Raw genomic sequence first — 22,504 nt, 5'->3', positions numbered from 1 at the left:
TCATTATCATAATAAATATAAAGCTAAAGCCATGAAGCTAATGGTTGAACAAGAATAGCATTAAAACGAATTTATACATAAAAAAATTTTTGGCAAAATTTCACAAGCTTGTCCATTTTAGAGCCATTCTTTCTTGTTCAATCCAAAAAACAAATCCTATCCAGCAAGTGCTGTTACTTCAATAATGTAAAGTTTCATCCACTTATGATCCTGATCTGTATATTACAAAGAGCATTCATCCCCAGATAAAAGAATATTTCATTAACACCAGGCATTCTCAAAGCCTAAAAGCTTAAGAAATAAATTTTTAAAACCAATGACAGTTAAAATAAGGGGCTCTGAATCTGAAATGCTTTGTTAAACTTTATTGTATAGACTAAAATTTTGGTTTCCTGGACTCAGTAATACTAAACTGCCTATTGGGTTTAGTGGCTTCTTGCATCAGCTCCTGCAACTGTCCAATTTGTTCATCACGAAAGTCATTAAGTCTTTCTTCTGGTAGGGAGATTCCAAAACATGCTTTTTCAGTTGAATTGCGTCTGTTTTCATTAGCTTGTTGCCATAGCACCGCTGCATATGCCTAGTAAAAAGAAAAAAAAATTGAAGGTTATAGATATTAAAATCAGATCTGTATTCATTCATTTAATGTTGAAGAACTTAAAGAATCCTATCACTGAGTCTTGTGCATTTGGCAAATAAGACACGAACAATATAGAGCTGTGTCTTTACTATTCAGTGATAGTTTCAAATACATATATCTTATTTTTAGCATTTTAAGAGTTTTATTACCAAAGTCCTGAATCTGGAAATCTAGAAGGTTCAAGGCAGGTAGGAGTGGTCCTTGAATGGGCTTCAGGAGCATGCATAAACCACCCAAAAATCATACACAAAATTGTATGTACACAAACATGCACGTAGTTCTGGGGCCATAACTTTCATCAGATTTTCAAAGGGGGAGTCATGGGTCTTATAGGCTTAAAAGTGGGTCTCAAAATTCTTTAGGTTCATTCCCCTGTCTTCAGTTTAAAAACGAATTTAAATCACACTTAGAAAAAATTTTCAAACCTTTAAGCTTTCAATATTTAACAACCATCTTTGCCAGAAAAAAATTCTACATTTTTCACACTAATTTTTCTCTCATTCTTTTAATCAGGCAGGAAGTACTGCTGTATTTCAGTTCATGAAGTTAAATTATGTGCACCCTCTGGGTAAGTAACAAATTAGTTAACTCTGGATAATGCTGCTATTGTATCTGGTTTAAGATAATTAAATTGCTTATAACTGTTAGATACCAGCATCACCAAAGAAACTTTAATTTCAGATATTCCAAACCTTTATTTGAATTGGAAATAATATCTTCGTCACATTTTACAGAAACCCATTTCATATAATACTAAAAAACTGCACATACCCTAGGGCTTTATAAATTCCCCTTCTAAGTATATGCCCCAGAGCATAGTTTCTCAACCTCAGTACTATTAACAAAGTGTATAATTTGGATAATACTTTGTAATAGGGTGGGTGGGAATCTGTTTTTGCATTGTAGGATGCTTAATAGTGTCCCTGGTCTCTACCCACTAGATGCCTGCAGCACCCCTCCTCTTAGTCTTGATAATCAAAAATGTCTCCAAAGACTGCCAAATGTTTCCTTGCAAGCAAAACTGCCCAGGTTGTGAACTACTGTCCTAAAGACACTTTACAACATGTGGACAAGAGGCATTCAAAGAATGTTCATTGTGGCATTCCTTATAAAAGCAAAACATTGTTTATTAATAAAGTGTTTAGACACTTCTTTATAATCCATTAAGTAATTATATGTCTGTATTAACATGAATAAATCTCTAAAATAATCAGAATCCAAAAAGCAAGTTAAAAAAATTTATACATTTGTAGAAGTAGAAAAACCAATACTCAAATTCATATGAAAATGTGAGAGGCCTTGAAGAGCCAAAACAATCTTGAAAAAGAAACAAAGTTGGAGCATACACAGTTCCCAATTTCAAAACTTACTGGCTTTAGGATAGATATATAGAGAATAATGGAATAGAACTGAGCATCCAGAAATAAACCCTTACATATATGGCCAACTGACTTTTGACAATGGTGTCAAGTCCATCAATGGAAAGAATATCTCTTCAACAGATACTGCTGGGAAAATTGGATTTCCACATGCAAAAGAGTAAAGTTGCATCCCTACCTCCCACCATATACAGAAATTAACACAAAATGGATGAAAAACAAACATAAGAGCTAAAACCATAAAACTCCTGGAAGAAAACAGGGGTAAATTTTCATGACTTTGGATTTGGCAACAAGTCTAAGATATGACACCAAAGGCATAAGCAACAAAAGAAAAACTAGATAAATTGGATTTCATCAAAATCAAAAACTTTTGTGCATCGGAAGACACTCAGAGTGAAAAGAAACTGCAGAATGGGAAAAAATATTTGCAAACTATGTCTGATAAGCATTTAATAACCAGAATATGTCAAGACAATAAAAAGACAACTCAAAAAATGGGCAAAAGACTTGAGTAGACATTTCTCCAAAGATATATAAACCATCAACAAGGACATGAAAAGATACTCAACATAATTAGTCATTAGAGAAATGAAAATCCAAATCACAATGAGATACCACTTAATACCCACTAGGATGACTATAATAATAGACAATAAATAAAAGGAAAATAACACATATGGGTGAGAATTTTTAGAAACTGGAAACTTGTACATTGCTAGTGGGAATATAAAATGGTATAGCCACTGTGGAAAACAGTTTGGCAGTTCCTCAAGAAGTTAAAGAATTACCGTCTGATCCAGCAACTCCACTTACAGGTATATACCCCAAATAAATCAAAGTAGGAACTCAAACAGATACTTGTACATCCATGTTCATAACAGCATTCATTATTCACAACAGCAAATATGTGGAAACATATCCATCAACAGATGAATAGATAAATAAAATGTGGTGTGAACATACAATGGAATATTATTCACACTTAAAAAGAATTCTGATACATTCTACAACACAGATGAAACTTGAAAACATTATGCTAAAACTGAAATAAGCCAGACACAAAAAAACAAATATTGCAGGATTCCACTCATGTGAAATATGTAGAACAGGCAAACTTATAGAGACAGAAGTGTAATAGAGGACACCAGGGGCTGGGGGAGAGGGAGTGGGGATGTACTGCTTTTGGGGCACAGAGTTTGTTTGGGTAAGAAAATGTTTTGGGTATAAACAGTGGTAACCAATGAACAAGACTGTAAATGCAATCAATGCCCCTAAGTGGTACACTTAAAAATGGCTAAAGTGGGGCTTCCCTGGTGGCGCAGTGGTTGAGAGTCCTCCTGCCAATGCAGGGGACACGGGTTTGTGCCCCGGTCTGGGAAGATCCCACACGCCACGGAGCAGCTAGGCCCGTGAGCCATGGCTGCTGAGCCTGCGCGTCCGGAGCCTGTGCTCCGCAACGGGAGAGGCCACAACAGTGAGAGGCACGCGTACTGCAAAAAAAAAAAAAAGAAAAAGAAAAAAAAGGCTAAAGTGGTAAATTTTATGTTATATGTATTTTTACCACATTAAAAAAAAAGCTATGCAAGGAGTTCTACTCCCATTAATAGTGCAGTACCTTCTATCAAACCAACCCTCCTGCAGATAACATAAAGTCTACACAAAATATAATCAAACAACAATCCCAAGACACTGGAGAGCAACCAAATCAGAAAGTAGAAAGGAGCTAACAGAATGGTGAATGGCAGGGAACACAGGGTTAGACTGCCGCTCTTATGGCATTTTTTCCGAGGGAAGATGCCAGTTGGTGCTGCAAGGTTACTGAGGACTCAGAGCACAGTGTGGGAGAACAGCAGCAGCTGGAAAGTAAGAAAGGGAAATCTCAGAAAAAGAACTACAGAAGGGGAACCCCAAATTCTGCAAATAAACTCTGCCAAAATCTCTGGCTAACCCCTTAACTAAGCATGCTCATGACAGACTAAAGCCCAGCTAAGGCAAAAAGAACTAAATAGACACTTTTTGTCAAGGGGGACACAGAGTTTGGAATATGAGTTCTGCCAAGTTAACTGCTTGATAAAACAAAAATCAATACACTTTGGAAGAACACAGTGGAATAATGTCTCTACAATGTATCTATCATTCACAGTGTCCAGAAAAAAATCCAAAATTACAAGAATCATGAAGAAACAGAAAATGTGACCCATAATCAAGAGAAAAGGCAATGCCTGAAATGGTTCAGACATTAAAACTAGCAGCAAAGGATTCTGAAGCAGCTATTATTTATGTTCAAATACATAAAAGAAAATGTCATAATAAATGCATAGATGAGAAATCTCAGCAGAAAATAAGAAACTGTAAGAACCAAAAGAAAACTCTAGAACTCTAAAATACAGTTATCTGAAATTTAAAAATCCTCATTGACTGGGTTTAACAGCATACTAGAGATGAGAAAAGAAAGATTCAATGAACTTGAAAGTATGTCAGTAGAAATTATCCAACCTGAAAGTGAAAAACTATTAAAGAATGAACTTAATCTATATTCCTGTTTTTCTGCCAGTACCATACTGTCTTGATTACAGTAGCTTTGAAGGGAAGGAAGGGAGCCTGATTCTGAAGTCAGGGAGCCTGATTCCTCCAGCTCCATTTTTCTTTCTCAAGATTGCTTTGGCTATTCGGGGTCTTTTATGTTTACATACGAATTGTGTGATTTTTTTGTTCTAGTTCTGTGAAAAATGCCAGTGGTAGTTTGAAAGGGATTGCACTGAATCTGTAGATTGCTTTGGGTAGTATAGTCATTTTCACAATGTTGATTCTTCCAGGAACATGGTATATCTCTCCATCTATTTGTATCATCTTTAATTTCTTTCATCAGTGTCTTAAAATTTTCTGCATACAGATCTTTTGTCTCCTTAGGTAGGTTTATTCCTAGATATTTTATTCTTTTTGTTGCAATGGTAAATGGGAGTGTTTCCTTAATTTCTCTTTCAGATTTTTCATCATTAGTGTATAGGGATGCAAGAGATTTCTGTGCATTAATTTTGTATCCTGCTACTTTACCATATTCATTGATTAGCTCTAGTAGTTTTCTGGTAGCATCTTTAGGATTCTCTATGTATAGTATCATGTCATCTGCCAACAGTGACAGCTTTACTTCTTCTTTTCTGATTTGGTTTCCTTTTATTTCTTTTTCTTCTCTGATTGCTGTAGCTAAAACTTCCAAAACTATGTTAAATAATAGTGGTGAGAGTGGGCAACCTTGTCTTCTTCCTGACCTTAGTGGAAATGGTTTCAGTTTTTCACCATTAAGGATGATGTTGGCTGTGGGTTTGTCATATATGGCCTTTATTATGTTGAGGAAAGTTCCCTCTGTGCCTACTTTCTGCAGGGTTTTTATCATAAATGAGGGTTGAATTTTGTGGAAAACTTTTGCTGCATCTATTGATATGATCATATGGTTTTTCTCCTTCAATTTGTTAAGATGGTGTATCACGTTGATTGATTTGCATATATGGAAGAATCCTTGCATTCCTGGGATAAACCCCACTTGATCATGGTGTATGATCCTTTTAATGTGCTGTTGGATTCTGTTCGCTAGTATTTTGTTGAGGATTTTTGCATCTATGTTCATCAGTGATATGGTAATCAAGACAGTATGGTACTGGCACAAAAATAGAAATATAGATCAATGGAACAGGAGAGAAAGCCCAGAGATAAACCCACACACATATCGTCACCTTATCTTTGATAAAGAAGGCAAGAATATACAATGGAGAAAAGAAAGCCTCTTCAATAAGTGGTGCTGGGAAAACTGGACAGCTACATGTAAAAGAAGGAAATTAGAACACTCCCTAAAACCATACACAAAAATAAACTCAAAATGGATTAAAGACCAAAATGTAAGGGCAGACACCATCAAACTCTTAGGCAGAACACTCTATGACATAAATCACAGCAAGATCCTTTTTCACCCACCTCCTAGAGAAACAGAAATAAAAACAAAAATAAACAAATGGGACCTAATGAAACTTCAAAGCTTTTGCACAGCAAAGGAAACCATAAACAAGACCAAAAGACAACCCTCAGAATGGGAGAAAGTATTTGCAAGTGAAGCAACTGACAAAGGATTAATCTCCAAAACATACAAGCAACTCATGCAGCTCAATAACAAAAAAACAACCCAATCCAAAAATGGGCAGAAGACCTAAATAGACATTTCTCTAAAGAAGATATACAGATTGCCAACAAACACATGAAAGGATACTCAACATCACTGATCATTAGAGAAATGCAAATCAAAACTATAATAAGATATCACCTCACACTGGTCAGAATGGCCATCATCAAAAAATCTACAAACAATAAATGCTGGAGAGGGTGTGGAGAAAAGGGAACACTCTTGCACTGTTGATGGGAATGTAAATTGATACAGCCACTATTGAGAACAGTATGGAGGTTCCTTAAAAAACTAAAAATAGAACTACCATATGACCCAGCAATCCCACTATAGGGCATATACCTTGAGAAAACCATAATTCAAAGCGTCATGTTCCACAATGTTCATTGCAGCTCTATTTACAATAGCCAGGACATGGAAGCAACCTAAGTGTCCATCAACAGATGAATGGATAAAGAAGATATGGCACATATATACAATGGAATATTACTCAGCCATAAAAATAAACGAAATTGAGTTATTTGTAGTGAGGTGGATGGACCTAGTGTGAAGAGTGAAGTAAGTCAGAAAGAGAAAAACAAATACTGTATGCTAACACATATATATGGAATCTAAAAAAAGAAAAAAAAATGGTCAGAAGAACCTAGGGGCAAGACAGGAATAAAGATGCAGACCTACTAGAGAATGGACTTGAGGATATTGGGAGGGGGAAGGGTAAGCTGGGAGAAAGTGAGAGTGGCATGGACATATATACACTACCAAACGTAAAATAGATAGCTAGTGGGAAGCAGCTGCATAGCATATGGAGATCAGCTCAGTGCTTTGTGACCACCTAGAGGGGTGGGATAGGGAGGGTGGGAGGGAGGGAGATGCCAGAGGGAAGAGATATGTGGACATATGTATATGTATAGCTGATTCACTTTGTTATAAAACAGAAACTAACATACCACTGTAAAGCAATTATACTTTAATAAAGATGTTTAAAAAAATGAACTTAAGATCAGTTATCTGTGGGACAATGTCAAAACTGTGTTTAAATGGAATCCCAGAAGACAATGAGGCAAAAATTCTTTTTGAAAAATAAATGTACAGGTTCAAAAAGATTAGCAAGCTCCAAGCAAGATAAATACAAAATGAAGCCACACCTAGGCATACAGGTAGTCAGATTGTTGAAAAGGACCCATAAAGTAAAAATCCTAAAAGAAACTTACATAGTATGACCATATGTATAGAAAATATATATTCTTTAGAGTTATATACATATGTTCAAAATGTATGAAAACAAGCGTGGAAACAACAGACACCAATGTCAGGATACTGATTTCCCCCTTCCTTGTTTTTCGAGGCAAAGACTGGGGTAAAGTTTTAGCTGTACTTTTAGTATTCTATTTGCTTTTTAAAAGACTGATTTAAGCAAATACTGTAAAATGTCAGTATGTGTTAAATCTGGGTGGTGGATATATGAATGTACTTTATACAATTTTCTTCTTCCTATATTTTGGAAATTTTCATAATTTTACACTTAAAAATTTAAGTATACAAAATTCTAGAACATTTCACTGGGGTATAATTTATAATAATTAAGGTAACAATCTAATGCTTATCTTAAATTCTTATGTTTCTTGAGAAAACTAGAAATGCATTTCACACAGAAGTGTGAGGAGGAGGTCCCAGTTCAAGATGACAACAAAGAAGGCTCCTGAACTCTTCTCTTCCCACAAACATACCAAATCTACAGCTATACATAGAACAATTTTCCTCTGAAAAAAATCCAGAAACTAGCTGCACGACTCTTACATATTGGGTAAATAAAAAAAAAATCCACACTGAAAAAGGTAACAGAGGCTGAGACACAATCTCCCCATAAACCCCAACCCAGCACTGAGGATCTGCAAATAGGTGGGCACCATCCTGGCATGCTCCCATTACCCTGCCACAGGTTGTCAGTATCTCTACGAAAGAAGCTTGTAAGGCTGGTCTAATAGTGATGAACTCTTTCAGCTTTTGCTTCTCTGTCAATAGTAAGTCCGTATCTATCAACAGTTATTTTAAATGTCATGAACTAAATTATTCAATCGAAAGACACAGAGTAGCTGAATGGATTAAAAAAACAGACATAACTATATGCTGCCTACAAGAGACTCAATTCAGCTTTAAGGACACAAACAGACACATGGAAAAAGATATTCCATGCAAGTGGAAACCAAAAGAAAGCTGGGGTAGCTATACTTACATCAGATAAAACAGACTAAGACAAAGACAAAAAGAGATACAAGGAAGGTCACTGTATAATGAAAAGGGGGTCTATCCAAAAAAGAATGACATTTTTAATATGTATGCAGCAAATATTAACAGATCTAACGAGAGAGACAGGAACTACAATAATAGTAGGGGGCTTTAATACCATACTTTCATCAATGTACAAATAATCCAGACAGAAAATCAGTAAGAAAACATTCAAGTCCATCTCGTGTAACATGCACTTTAACAAACATTTACAGAACATTTCATTCAAAAGCAGCATAGTACACATTCTTCTTAAGCACACATGACACATTCTGCAGGATAGACCTTATGTTAGGACACAGATTAAGAAGACCGAAATCACATCAAGCATCTCTTCCAACCACAATGGTATTACTACACTAGAAATCAATTCCAGAAAGAAAACTGGAAAATTCATAAATATGTGGTGATTAAATACCATGAAATTGAACAACCAATGGGTCAAAGAAGAAATCAAAAGAGAAATCAAAAAATATCTTAAGACAAACAAAAATGGAAATACAACACACCAAAACGTATAGGATGCAGCAAAAGCAGTTCTAAGAGGGAAGTTCATAGTGATAAATGACTACATTAAGAAAAAAGAAACACCTCAATAAAAAACCTAACTATATACCTGAAGGAACAAGAAAAAGAAAAACCTAAGCCTAAAGTTAGTAGAAGGAAGAAAATAACAAAGATCAGAGCAGAAATAAATAAAATAAAGACAAGAAAGGACAATACAAAAGTTCAATGAAACTAAGCTGATTTTTTGAAAAGATAAACCAAGTACACATACCTTTAGCTAGATTCACTAAGGAAAAAAGACTCAAATGATATTAGACATGAAAGAGAACAATACAACTGTTCCCACAGAAATGGAAAGGATCATCAGAGACTACAATGAACAATTATCCATTAACAATTCAGACAACCTACAAGAAATGGATAAACTGCTAGAAACATAAAACATACTAAATAAGACTGAATCATGAACAAATAGAAAATCTGAACAGACCAATTAGAAACAAGGTGATTGAATCAGTAATCACAAACCTCCCAAAAAACGTAAGTCCAAATGGATTTACTGATAAATTCAACCAAACATTTTAAGAATTAATACCAATCCCTTTCAAACCCTTCCAAAAGACAGAAGAGAAGAGAATACTTCCAAACTCATTTTACAAGACCAGCACTATTACTCTGAGACTGAAACTAGACAAAACAAACAAGAAAAGAAAATTACAGGCCAATATTCCTCATAAACATGAATGCAAAAATTCTCAACAAAACATTAGCAAGCCCAATATAACAATACACAAAAAGGTTCATACACCATGATCAAATGTGATTTATCCCTGGGATGACATGGTTCAACATCAGCAAAACAATGTGATACACCACATTAACAAAACTAAGGATAAAAATCATATGATCATCTGAATAGATGCCAAAAAAGCATTTGACAAAATTCAAATTCAATTACGAAAACTCTCAACTGGGTACAGAGGGAACATGCCTCAACATAATAAAGGCCATATATGACAAGCCCACAGTTAATATCATACTCAGTGATGAAAAACTGAAAGCTTGTCCTCTAAGATCAGCAATGATAGAAGGAAGTCCACTATTGCCCCTTTTATTCAACATACTACTAGAAGTCCTAGCCAGAGCAATCAGAACAAAAAGAAAAAAAAAAGAAAAGGCATCCAAATAAAATAAAGTAGTAAAGCTGTCATTATTTGTAAACGACTTACATATAAAACCTTAAAGACTCCAAGAATTAGGTAAAATTACAGGATACAAAATCCATATACAAAAATTAGCTGTATTTTTATACACTAGTAACAAACTATTAGAAAAATTAAGACAATCCCATTTACAACTGGATCAAAAAGAATAAAATACTTAGGAATAAATTTAACCAAGGAGCTGAAAGACCTGTATACTGAAAACTGTAAGACATGGATGAAAGAAATGGAAGAAGACACAAATGAAGAGATACTCCATGCTCACAGACTAGAATATTGTTAAAATCCATACTACCCAGGGCAATCTATGTATCCAACGTAACCCCTATCAAGATTCCAATGGCATTTTACAGTAAACAATACTAATATTTGTATGGAACCACAAAATAGCCAAAGCAATCTTGAGAAAGAAGAACAAAGCAAGAGGCATTACACTTCCTGCTTTCAAACTATATTACATAGCTTTAATAATCAAAACAGTATGGTATTGCAATAAAAAACAGAAACAGATCAATGGAACAGAAATAGCCCAGGAGTAAATCCGTGCATATGTGGTCAACTAATTTAAGACAAAAGAGCCACAACTATACAATGGAGAAAGGACAGTCTCTTCCTGGATAAAGAAAATGTGGTATATGTGATTTTATATATGTAATACCATATATAATACGATATATATACACGCACACACACAAAGGAATATCATTAAGCTATTTGCAACATGGGGGCATTGTGCTAAGTGAAATAAGTCAGATAGAAAAACACAAATATAGTATAATCTCACTTATATGAGGAATCTTAAAAGAAAAACCTCACAGATTCAGAGAACAAATTGGTAGTTACTAGAGGGAGGGAGCTGGGCAGAGAAGGGAGGAAATGGGTGAAGGTAGTCAAAAGGTACAAACTTCCAGTTATAAGATAAATAAGTCCTTGGCATGTAATGTATACATGGTAACCACAGTTAACAATACTGTATTGTATATTTGAAAGTTGTTAAAGAGTAAATCATAAAAATTTTCGTCACTAGAAAAAATGTAAATGTGTGGTGATGGATGTTAACCAACTTATTCTGGTAGTCATTTCACAATATATACATACATTAAATCATTATGTTGTAGACCTAAAACTAATACAATGTTATACAATCATCCCTTGGTATCCACAGGGTATTGGTTGCAGGACCCCCTGTGGATACCAAAATCCAAGGATGCTCAAGTCCCTTACATAAAATGGTGTAGTACAGTCGGCCCTCTGTATTAGTAATTGCGGAACTCACAGATACAGAGGGCCAACTACATGTCAATTATATCTCGATTTTTAAAAATCTGATAATTCAAGCCCATATTGGTTTGATAAAATGCCAAAAAAAAAAAAAAAAAGATCTAAGGGGAATGATCAGTGAATATTTTGAGTGTAAAGACTGTCACAGCAGGGAAAAAGAACACACTTCCCCCCTTCTGTCACCCTCTATTGCCTACCAGTCTGCCCCATGCACTTTCAACATTCCTCTATTGACAGGATACAAGAAAAATGTAAAACAAACAAACAACCCAACAACTTTAAGACAATTTGTATGTGTCCAGATATAGGGAGAAGCAGCAATAAAATATTAATTTTCTGACTAGATCCCCTACCATGAAAACCACCCTAGAGGGAGAAAGACAGAGAATAGAAAAACATCTCATATGAGCTACAGCACCCTTTGGTTTCAAGCTTGTCATGCTAGCCTCTAAGAATAAAGCTATCTCAGAATTTTCCTCAAATTAGAAGCCTCCTATGATTTGATCTCTTGAACCAAAAAGAATGCACAGTGCTTCCTCAGGTAGCAGAAAGCCATCAAAGGAAGACTCTTTGAGTATGGTGAGAGAAGGTGTAGTGAGTTGAATGATGTCCTCCAAAGATAACAAGTCCTGATTCCTGAAACCTGTATTACCTTATATGGTAAAGGGTTTGCAGATGTATTTAAATTACGAATCTTTGAGCTGAGGAGATTATCCTGGTGGGCTCTAAATACCATCACAAATGTTCATAAAGGAGAGACTGAGAGAAATTAGACACACCAGAGGAGAAGGTGTTGTGAAGATGGAGACAGTCTGGAATGACATGGCAACACGTCAAGGAATGCCTTCACCCACCAGAAGCTAGGAGAAGCAAAGCACGGTTTCTCCCTGAGAACCTCCAACATCTTGATTAGGACACAGAGCCTCCAGAACAGTATGAGAATAAAATTCTGTTGTTTTAAGTCACCAAGTTGTGCTAAGTTGTTACAGCAGCTCCAGGAAACTAATACAGCAGTAAACTACAGAAATACGATGTTAGGAAAGGCTTTTAACAGGAAAAACTACCCTTCATGCTATGTTAACAACTTGAAGTGTGGCTTGCTAATTCTCTTTCTCACTAGAGTTTTTAAAAAGGCAGAGAACCTAGACTACCAGAGTACCTAGTCTTATCAGTGACAATAATTAGAAATATTTTAAGAGACTAGTTATGCCTTCACTGTACTTTCTTATTCTTTATGTATTAAACTTGTCTATAGTCTGAATCCAACTGATTACCATTAAATTACTGGTAACAAAGTAGAATCTTTTATAACATGACTTTAACTTAAAAGATAAAAATAAACTAAGTAGATAGAATCTTTTATAACATAACTTTAACTTAAAAGATAAAAATAAACTGTCCATCTAATAAAATTACCTCTAAAGCAAAGTATTAGCAAAATGCAGGCAAAGACTTTTTTAAGAATAAAAATGAACTGTATTAGATATTTTTAAACCAGCCTTGGGACTTAAAAAACTAAAGGAATAACTCAAAAAGAGAAACAACCAGATATTATGGGCCTCCTGATGGAAGTACTTAACACAGAAAATCTATCTGCACTGAATATCCTCTACATTTAACCCAATTTACAGAATACGTTAAATATCACTATGGAAATTCAATCATCAGAATCCAGACTATGAAAAGCTACAAAAACAAACAACCCCAGTCTTAAAGCTAATAAAGAAAAAATAACTTTACAGTGGAGAAACCTAGAAGACACCACATTAACCAAATGATCAAGATTAACATTACCAGTAATAAGTGATACTGAAAACATCATGGTGAAGTAAGATGCTCCCTTTGTCTCTCCTCTTCAATCTGCAACCACTAAAACATCTGCCCTCAACAAAGGCACCTCTGCCCAACACATCAGGATGCCAGAGATCCACACATCTGTACATCTAAAGGTGGGTAGACTGGAGCACATAGAGAAGACAGAACCAGAAAAAGAGCAAAGGCAGTGCCTGCAATCCCAGCTACCTGGTTGTGGCAGCAGAGCGCACAGTCCCAGGGAGCCCAGTAACAGCAGAGGAGGTAGCACACATGACTCCAGACACCTGGCCACGTCGGCACTCCTGGCCATGGTAATTGGGCAGCAGCAGCAGAGGGGCCTATGACCACATTCCTCCAGCCACAGAGGCACCCACCACTCTGACCCCTTGCTCAGAGCAGTGGTGCCTGCAAACACGACAACCCCAGACACAGAAGAGGCAACCTTGCCCCAGCTCCTCCCCATTCCCCTCCCCCCACAGCAGCAGAGCCTGTGGCTTGGGAGATCCTGGACACAGCAGAAGCGCTTACCATCCCAGTGTCCCTGGTGGCAATGCCAGCAATACCGCAGCAGCAAGGCACCAACAACCCTCGAGGCACAAGCAGCAACAAGGTCAACTGGCAACACCTATGACAGGTGGTAGAGGGTGGAAAGTGCCAACTCTCAAATATAACCAGAGGCAGCTAAGGTAAGAAAAACAAAAAACTTGTGTCATAGTATCACCCACTGGAAAACAAAAGAAAGAACTCTAATTTCTAACCTGTTGAATCCTTAGAATTAAATTAAAAAACCAAAACTAAAACCAATAACTTTAAAGAAGAAAGATGTTTGCTATTTCAAATGCACCAGCAGAGGAACAAGTCATCAAGTACCATGAAGAACCACAGTAACACTATATCTGCAGTCCCCAACCTTTCTGGCATCAGGGACCAGTTTTGTGGAAGACAGTTTTTCCATGGACCAGGGCAGGGTGGGAATGGGAATGGTTTCAGGATGATTCAAGCACATTACATTTATTGTGCACTTTACTTCTACTATTATTACATTGTAATATATAAAGAAAGAATTTTACAACTCACCATAATGCAGAATCAGTGGACGCCCTGAGCTTGTTTTCCTGCAACTAGAGGTCTTGCCTGGGGGTGATGGGAGACAGTGACACCTGAAGTGTGTTGCTTATTTCCAGTCTACTCCATAAGATGCAGCTTAATTGTCACTTGCCACTCACTGATAGGGTTTTGATATGAGTTTGCAAGCAACTGATTTATTACGGTCCCTGTTCAGTCAAACCTCACTGCTAATGATAATCGGTATTTGCAGCCACTCCCCAGCACTAGCATCACCGCCTCTGCTCAGATCATCAGACATTAGATTCTCATAAGGAGCACGCAACCTAGATCCCTCACATGCACAGTTCACAGTAGGGTTCACGCTCCTATGAGAATCTAATGCTGCTGCTGACCTGACAGGAGGCGGAGCTCAGGCAGTAACGCGAGCAATGGGGAGCAGCTGTAAATATGGATGAAGCTTCGCTCCCCTGCCCAGCACTCTCCTTCTGCTGTGCAGCCTGGTTCCTAACAGGCCATGGACTAGTACCAGTCTGTGGCCTGGGGGTTGGGGACCCCTACACTATATCACAAAAAGAGAATGACAATTCTCCAGAAACCAAACTTAAAGGCATGTAATATTGTGATCTAACTGAAGAAAAGTCAAAATAGCTGCCATGAAGAAACTAATAAGCTTCACGAAAACTCTGAAATGAGCTCAGGAATAAAATTAATGACAAGAAGGAATACCTTACCAAAAAGATTGGAAGGTAAAAGAACCAAACAAATTTTGGAGATGAGGAACTCAGTAATCAAAATGAAGACTGCATTAGAAAGCACTAAAAACAGAGCAGACCCCATGGAACAGAGAATTAGTAAGCCTGCAGATAGAAATCTATAAATAATATAGATAGAAGAAGAAAACGAATGAAGATCCAAAAAAATTGAAAAATAAAAAAGAAAGAATGCCATTTGCAGTGACATGGATGGACCTAGAGATTGTCATACTAAGTGAAGTCAGACAGAGAAAGACAAATATATGATATCACATATGTGGAATCTAAAAAAATGGTACAAATGAACTTATTTACAGAACAGAAATAGAGTCACAGATGTAGAAAACAACCTTATGGTTACCAAGGGGGAAAGGGGGAAGGGACAGATAAATTGGGAGATTGGGATTGACATAAACACACTACTATATATAAAACAGATAACTAATAAGAACCTACTGTACAGCACAGGGAACTCTACTCAATACTCTGTAATACCTATATGGGAAAAGAATCTAAAAAAGAGTGGATATATGTATATGTATAACTGATTCACTTTGCTATACAGCAGAAACTAACACAACATTGTAATTCAAATATTCTTCAATAAAAATTAATAATAAATAAATATTTTTTAAAAAGAGGAAATTCTCTAAGACCTATCCAACTCTTTTAGGAACGGCAACATTAAGATAATGAGTATCCCAGAAGGAGAAGGGAGGGAGAAGGAAACAGAGTTTATCTAAAGAAATAATAGCTGAGAACTTCCCAATCCTGGGGAAGGAACTGGATATACAAGTCAATGAAGCTAAGAGAACACCTAATTACCTCAATGCAAAAAGACTTTCTCCAAGACATTCTATATTTAAACTGTCAAAAGTCAATGACAAAGAATTTTAGAGGCAGGTAGGGAAAAATGTATGATAACTGACAAAGTAACCACCACTAGGAAATGAGCAGATTTCTCACCAGAAATTCTACAGTCCAGGTGAGTATGAAATGATCACCTCAAAATTCTCAATGATAAACACTGTCAGCCAAGGACACTCTATCCAGCAAAGTTATTCAGATATGAAGGGGAAATAAAGACTTTCCCATCTCTGAGGGAGCTCATCAACACTAGACCTGCCTTACAAGAAATGCTGAAAGGAGCTCTTCTACCAGAAACAAAAGGCCAGAGTACACAAAACTTTGCATAAAGTGATAAATCTGAACATTTCAACTCTACATCAGAATATTATTATAGAATAAAGGTTAAAGAGGAAAAAAAGCAGCAAAAATAACTATAGCTACTTCAATTTGGTAACGAACTCACAATATAGAAAAGGATAATTTGAGACAACAAAAACAAAGGCAGCAGGGGAGAGGAAAAGGACAGAACCCATTTAGGCAAATGAAGACAAGATGCTGTCATCACAAAAAAGACTATTTTACCTATGAGACATTTTATACAAACCTCATGTTAACCACAAAATACAAATCCAGAACACAGACACAAAATATAGAAAAAGAGGAAACTGAGAAAACATAGAAGACCACCAAAGGAAAATGGCAGACAGAAACGAAACATAAGGAAAAAGAAACAACAGAGACAGAGAGCAACCAGAAAACAAAGCATAAAATGGCAAACTAAGTTCCCATTTATTAATAATCATCCTAAATGTAAATGGAATGAATTCACCAATTCAGACACAGAGTGCACAGCTGCATTATAAAACACGACCCAACTAGATTCTATCTCCAAGAGACTCATCTCAGCTCTAAAGACAAACTTGGGCTCAAAAGTGAAGGGATAGAAGCTGATACTACAAGCAAATGGCAGCCAAAAGAAAGCACGCATAGCCATAATCACATCAGACAAAACAGACTCCAAGCCAAAAAAGGTAACAAGAGACAAAGATGGACATTAATAATGATAAAGGAGATATTTCATCAAGACATAACAGTTATTAATATAAATGCACCTAACATAGGAGCACAAAATATATACAGCAATTATTAACAGACCTAACAGGAGAAATTAACAGGAACACAGTAATAGTAAGGGACTTTAACACCCCCCTTACATCAACAGATAAATCATCCAGACAGAAAGTCAAAAAGGAAACAGTGGCCTTAAGTGAAGCAGTAGACCAGATTGATTTGATATGGTTTTATAGAACATTCCATCCAAATGCAGCAGAATACACATTCCTCTCAAGTGGACATGCAACATTCTTAAGGACAGACCATATGTTGGGATGCAAAACAAGATCAATAAATTTAAGACTGAAATCATATCAAGCATCTTTACTGATCACAGTTGTATGAAATTAGAAATCAACTCTAAGAAGAAAACTGGTAAAATCAGAAATATGTGGAGACTGAACAACAGGCTACTGAACAACTACTGGATCAATGAAAAACTCAAAGAGGAAATTTAAAAATACCTGAATAGAAATGAAAATGAAAATACAACATACCAAAATCTACGGGATACAGCAAAAGCAGTGCTTAGAGGAACATTTATAGCAATATAGGCCTACATCAAGTAACAAGAAAAAATCTCAAATAAACTTACACCTAAAGGAATGAGAAAAAGAACAAACAAATCCCAAAGTCAGCAGAAAGAAGAAAATAAAAGAGATCAGGGGAGAAATAAATGAAATAGAAACTAAAAGGACAACAGAAAAGATCAATGAAACTAAGAGCTGGTTCTTTTAAAAGATAAAATCAACAAACCTTTAGCTAGACTCACTAAGAAAAAAGAGAAGGCTCTGATAAATCAGAGATGAAAGATAAGAAATAATAATGGATGGCACAGAAATACAAAGGATTATAAGAGAATATTATGAATAGCAATATGCCAACAAATTGGACAACCTAGAAGAAATGGACAAATTCTTAGAATCATACAACCTTCCAAGACTAAATACTGAATAAAACAAATCTGAATAGGCCAATCACTAGTTAAGAGATTGAAACACTAATCAAAATCTCCCAGCAGACAAAAGTCCAGGACCAGACAGCTTCACTGGTGAATTCTACCAAACATTCAAAGAAAATTTGATAACTATCCTTTTCAAACTCTTCCAAAAAACTGAAGAGGGAGGAATGCTTCCTAACTCACTTTACGAGGACAACATTACTCTAATACCAAAACCAGACAAGGACAACACAAAATTACAGGCCAATATCTCTGATGAACATAGATGTAAAAATTTTCAACAAAATTATTAGCAAGCCCAATACAACAATACATTAAAAAGATAATACACCATGGTCAAGTGGGATTTATTCCAGGTATGAAGGATGGTTCAACATCATCAAACCAATCAACCTGATACATCACACTAACAAAATGAAGGATAAAAACCATATGATCATCTCAACAGATGCATAAAAATGATCTGAAAAGATTCAATACCCATTTATCACAAAGTCTCTCAATAAAATGGGTATAGAAGGAATATACCTCAACATGACAAAGGCCATATATGACAAACCCACAGCTAACATCATACTGAATGATAAAAAACTGAAAACGATCCTTCTAAAATCATGAACAAGACAAGGATGCCCACTCCCAGCACTCTTACTCAACACAGTATTGGAAGTTCCAGCAAGAACAACTAGGCAAGAAAAAAATAAATAAAAGGCATCCAAACTGCAAAGAATGAAGTAAAACTGTCACTATTTGCAGATGACATTTTATTTAGAAAACCCATAAGACTCCACCAAAGAACTATTATAAATAATAAACAAAGTAAAATTGCAGGATACAAAATCAACAAAAGTCTGTTGTGTTTCTAACACTAACAGTGAGTTAGCAGAGAGAGAAATTAAGAAAACAATCCCATAAAAATGTTATAGACAAAAGTTACATGTGCTTTTCCTTTCCATTATTAATTCATGTATTTATCATTTTATACTCTGCTCTTTATTAAATATTTCATCATAAAATTAATCAATATCAAAATTCATCACAAACTTAAAGAAAAAAGAAAATCCCACTTACAATCACAATAAAAAGAATAAAATACCTAGAAATAAATTTAACCAAAGAAGTGAAAAACCTATACACTGAAAACTATAAGACACTGTTGAAAGAAATTGGTGAAGACACAAATAAATGGAAAGACAGTCAATGTTCATGGATTGAAAGAACTAACACTTAAAATGTCCACATTACCTAAAGCAATCTATGGGTTCAATGCAATATCTATCAAAATCCCAAGGACATTGTTCATAGAAATAAGACCAAAAATTCTAAAATACAAATGGAACCACAAAAGACCCCAAATAGTCAAAGCAATTCTGAGAAAAAAGAACAAAGCTGGAGGTATCACACTCCCTGATCTCAAACTGTATTACAAAGCTATAGTAATCAAAACAGCATGTTAGCAGAAAAACAGATACGCAGATCAATAGAACAGAATTGAGAGCCCAGAAATAAACCCCTTATATGTGGTCAACTAATTTATGACAAAGGAGCCAAAACTATACTATGGGGAAAGGACAGTCTCTTGGGAAAACTGGACAGTCACATGCAAAAGAATCCCTGCCTTATACCATACATAAAATTAACTCAAGATGGATTAAAGACTTGAATATCAGACCTGAAACCATAAAACTCCTAAACAAAAACTATAGGCAGTACACTCTTTGACATCAGTCTTAGTAATATCTTTCTGGATATGTCTCCTCAGGCAAGGGAAACAAAAGCAAAAATAAACAAATGGGACATCAAACTAAAAAGCTTCTGCACAGCAAAGGAAACCATCAACAAAATGAAAAGACAATCTATCAAATGGAAGAAGATATTTTCAAATCACATATTTGATAAGGAGTTAATATTCAAAATACATAAAGAAGGCATATAACTCAACAAACAACCTGATTAAAAAATGGGAGGAGGAACTGAATAGACATTTTCCAAAGATGGCCAACAGACACACGAAAAGATGTTCAGCATCACTAATAATTAGAGATACGCAAATCAAACCCACAATGAAATATCACATCTTGCCTGTTAGAATGGCTATTATCAAAAACAAGTGTTGGCAAGGATCTGGAGTAAAGGGAACCCTCATACTGTACTGGCAGAAATGTAAATTAGTGCAGTCACTATGGAAAACAGTATGGAGATTCCTCAAAAAAACAGAACTACCATATGATCCAGCTATTCCACTTCTGGGTATCATCCAAAGAATATGAAAACACTAATTCAAAAAGAAATAAGCACCCCTAATATTAATGGCAGCATTATTTACAATAGCAAAATATGGAAATAACCTAAGTGTCCATTAACAGATGAATGGATAAAGAAGAAATGGTGTGTGTGTGTGTGTGTGTGTGTGTGTTTATGTGTGTGTGTATAACCATTCAGACATAAAAGAGATGAAATCTTGCCTTGTGACAACATGGATGGATCTTGAGGGTATTATGCTAAGTGAAATAAGTCAGACAGAGAAAGAAATATATGACTTCACTCATATATGGAATATAAAAAACAAAATAAACGAAGAAGCCAAACCAAACAAAAAACAGAAACAACAAACACATAGATCAGAGAACAGATTAGTGGTAACCAGAGGGGAAAGGGTTGGCAGGGCAGGGTGAAATGGGTAAAGAGGATCAACTGTATGTTTACAGGTGGAAACTAAATTTTTGTGGTGAGCACAATGTAGTGTATAGAGAAGTAGAAATACAATGTACACATGTTTAAAACATATATGAAGTTATAATCCAATGTTACTTCAATAAAGAAAACTAAAAATAATACATGATATTAATATCATGACCCTCAGATAATTACACACTGAGATGGGTATTAAGCTCTGTAATATTCATCTCAGTAATATACAACTTCAATCTAAGCATAAGAAAATATCAGACAAACCTCAATTAAGAGACACTCTAGAGGGACCTCCCTGGTGGCGCAGTGGTTAAGAATCGCCTGCCAATGCAGGGGACACCACTTTGACCTCTGATCCAGGAAGATCCCACATGCCACAGAGCAACTAAACCCATGTGCCACAACTACTGAGCCTGCACTCCAAAGCCACGAGCCACAACTACTGAGCTCACGTGCCACAACTACTGAAGCCCGTGCACCTAGAGCCCATGCTCCAAAACAAAAGAAGCCACCGTACCACAACGAAGAGTAGCCCCCGGGGGGCTTCCCTGGTGGCGCAGTGGTTGAGAGTCCGCCTGCCGATGCAGGGGACACGGGTTCGTGCCCCGGTCCGGGAAGATCCCACATGCCGCGGAGTGGCTGGGCTCGTGAGCCATGGCCGCTGAGCCTGCGCGTCCAGAGCCTGTGCTCTGCAACGGGAGAGGCCACAACAGTGAGAAGCCCATGTACCCCCCCAAAAAAAAAAAAAAAAAAGAGTAGCCCCCACCCACCACAACTAGAGAAAGCCTGCATGCAGCAACAAAGGCCCAATGCAGCCATAAATTAATTAAGTTTTAAAAACAGACACTCCAGAAAATAACAGACCAGGAATCTTCAAAAGCTTTAATGTCACAAAAGACAAGGAAAAACTAAGGAACTATCACACATTAGAGGAAACTAAGGCAGCATAACAACCAAATCCAACGTGTAATACTAGATTAGGCCTTAGAACATAAAAAGAATATTAGTGTAAAAACTGGTGAAATTGAATACACTTAGTAACTAATATTGCACCAATGTTAATTGCTTACTTCTGATAATTGTACTATAACTCTGTGAGAAGCTAAAAGAATAAGGAAAAAATATCTAAAAGAGATTTAATGGACATATCAACTAATCACAATGCATGAGTTTATTTGGATTCTTATTCAAATGAAAGTGCTATTAACAAATAGACAACTAGGAAATTTAAAAAACTGATTAGATGTTTGATGATACATGAATTAGGAATTATTTCTAATTTTGGAGGTATTATGGTCATTATTTTAAAGTCTCTTAAATATTGAAATATTTGTGAATAAAATTATATGCTTGTGATTTGCTTTAAAATAACCTAGGGGTGAGAGGAAAAGTAGGTGGGAATACGGATGAAACAAGACTGGCCTTAAACTGATGTTAAAATGTTGGAAGCCAAGTGATAGGTACATGGTGGTTTCTTATATTTTCTCTATATTTGTATATGTTTGAATTTTTTTCCATTAACTAAAAAAAATATGTACATACATATACACGTGCATATATAACATATAACTTAAACAGAATTAACTGTGTACAAACAGCACTAAACTAAAACTCTTCCCATCACTTATAAATTTCAACTATAAGTATGAAATTTAACTTACCTGCAAAGCTTCCCAGACACTGAAACGCTACCATTGGCCTAATCTAACCCCAAGCCTGCAACTCTAGAGAGTGCTCTCATGTTGCTTTAACTTCTCAAACCAAA

General features: G+C 36.0%; 1 protein-coding gene across 1 annotated transcript in view; it reads right to left on the bottom strand.

The window, feature by feature from the left end:
• Positions 1-350: 350 nt before the first annotated feature.
• SDHAF3 (succinate dehydrogenase complex assembly factor 3) overlaps positions 351-22,504 on the bottom strand; it is an 83,009-nt gene continuing 60,855 nt past the window's right edge. The window contains exon 2 of the mRNA XM_082662326.1: positions 351-580. Coding sequence (XP_082518452.1) covers positions 377-580 — 204 coding nt within the window. The 3' untranslated portion in view covers positions 351-376. The remainder of the gene's footprint in view (positions 581-22,504) is intronic.

This window comes from Grampus griseus (assembly GCF_964374135.1).
Source record: "Grampus griseus genome assembly, chromosome: 9".
In the NCBI taxonomy this organism is placed as follows: domain Eukaryota; kingdom Metazoa; phylum Chordata; class Mammalia; order Artiodactyla; family Delphinidae; genus Grampus; species Grampus griseus.
This window is presented reverse-complemented; position numbering and strand designations above follow the sequence as displayed.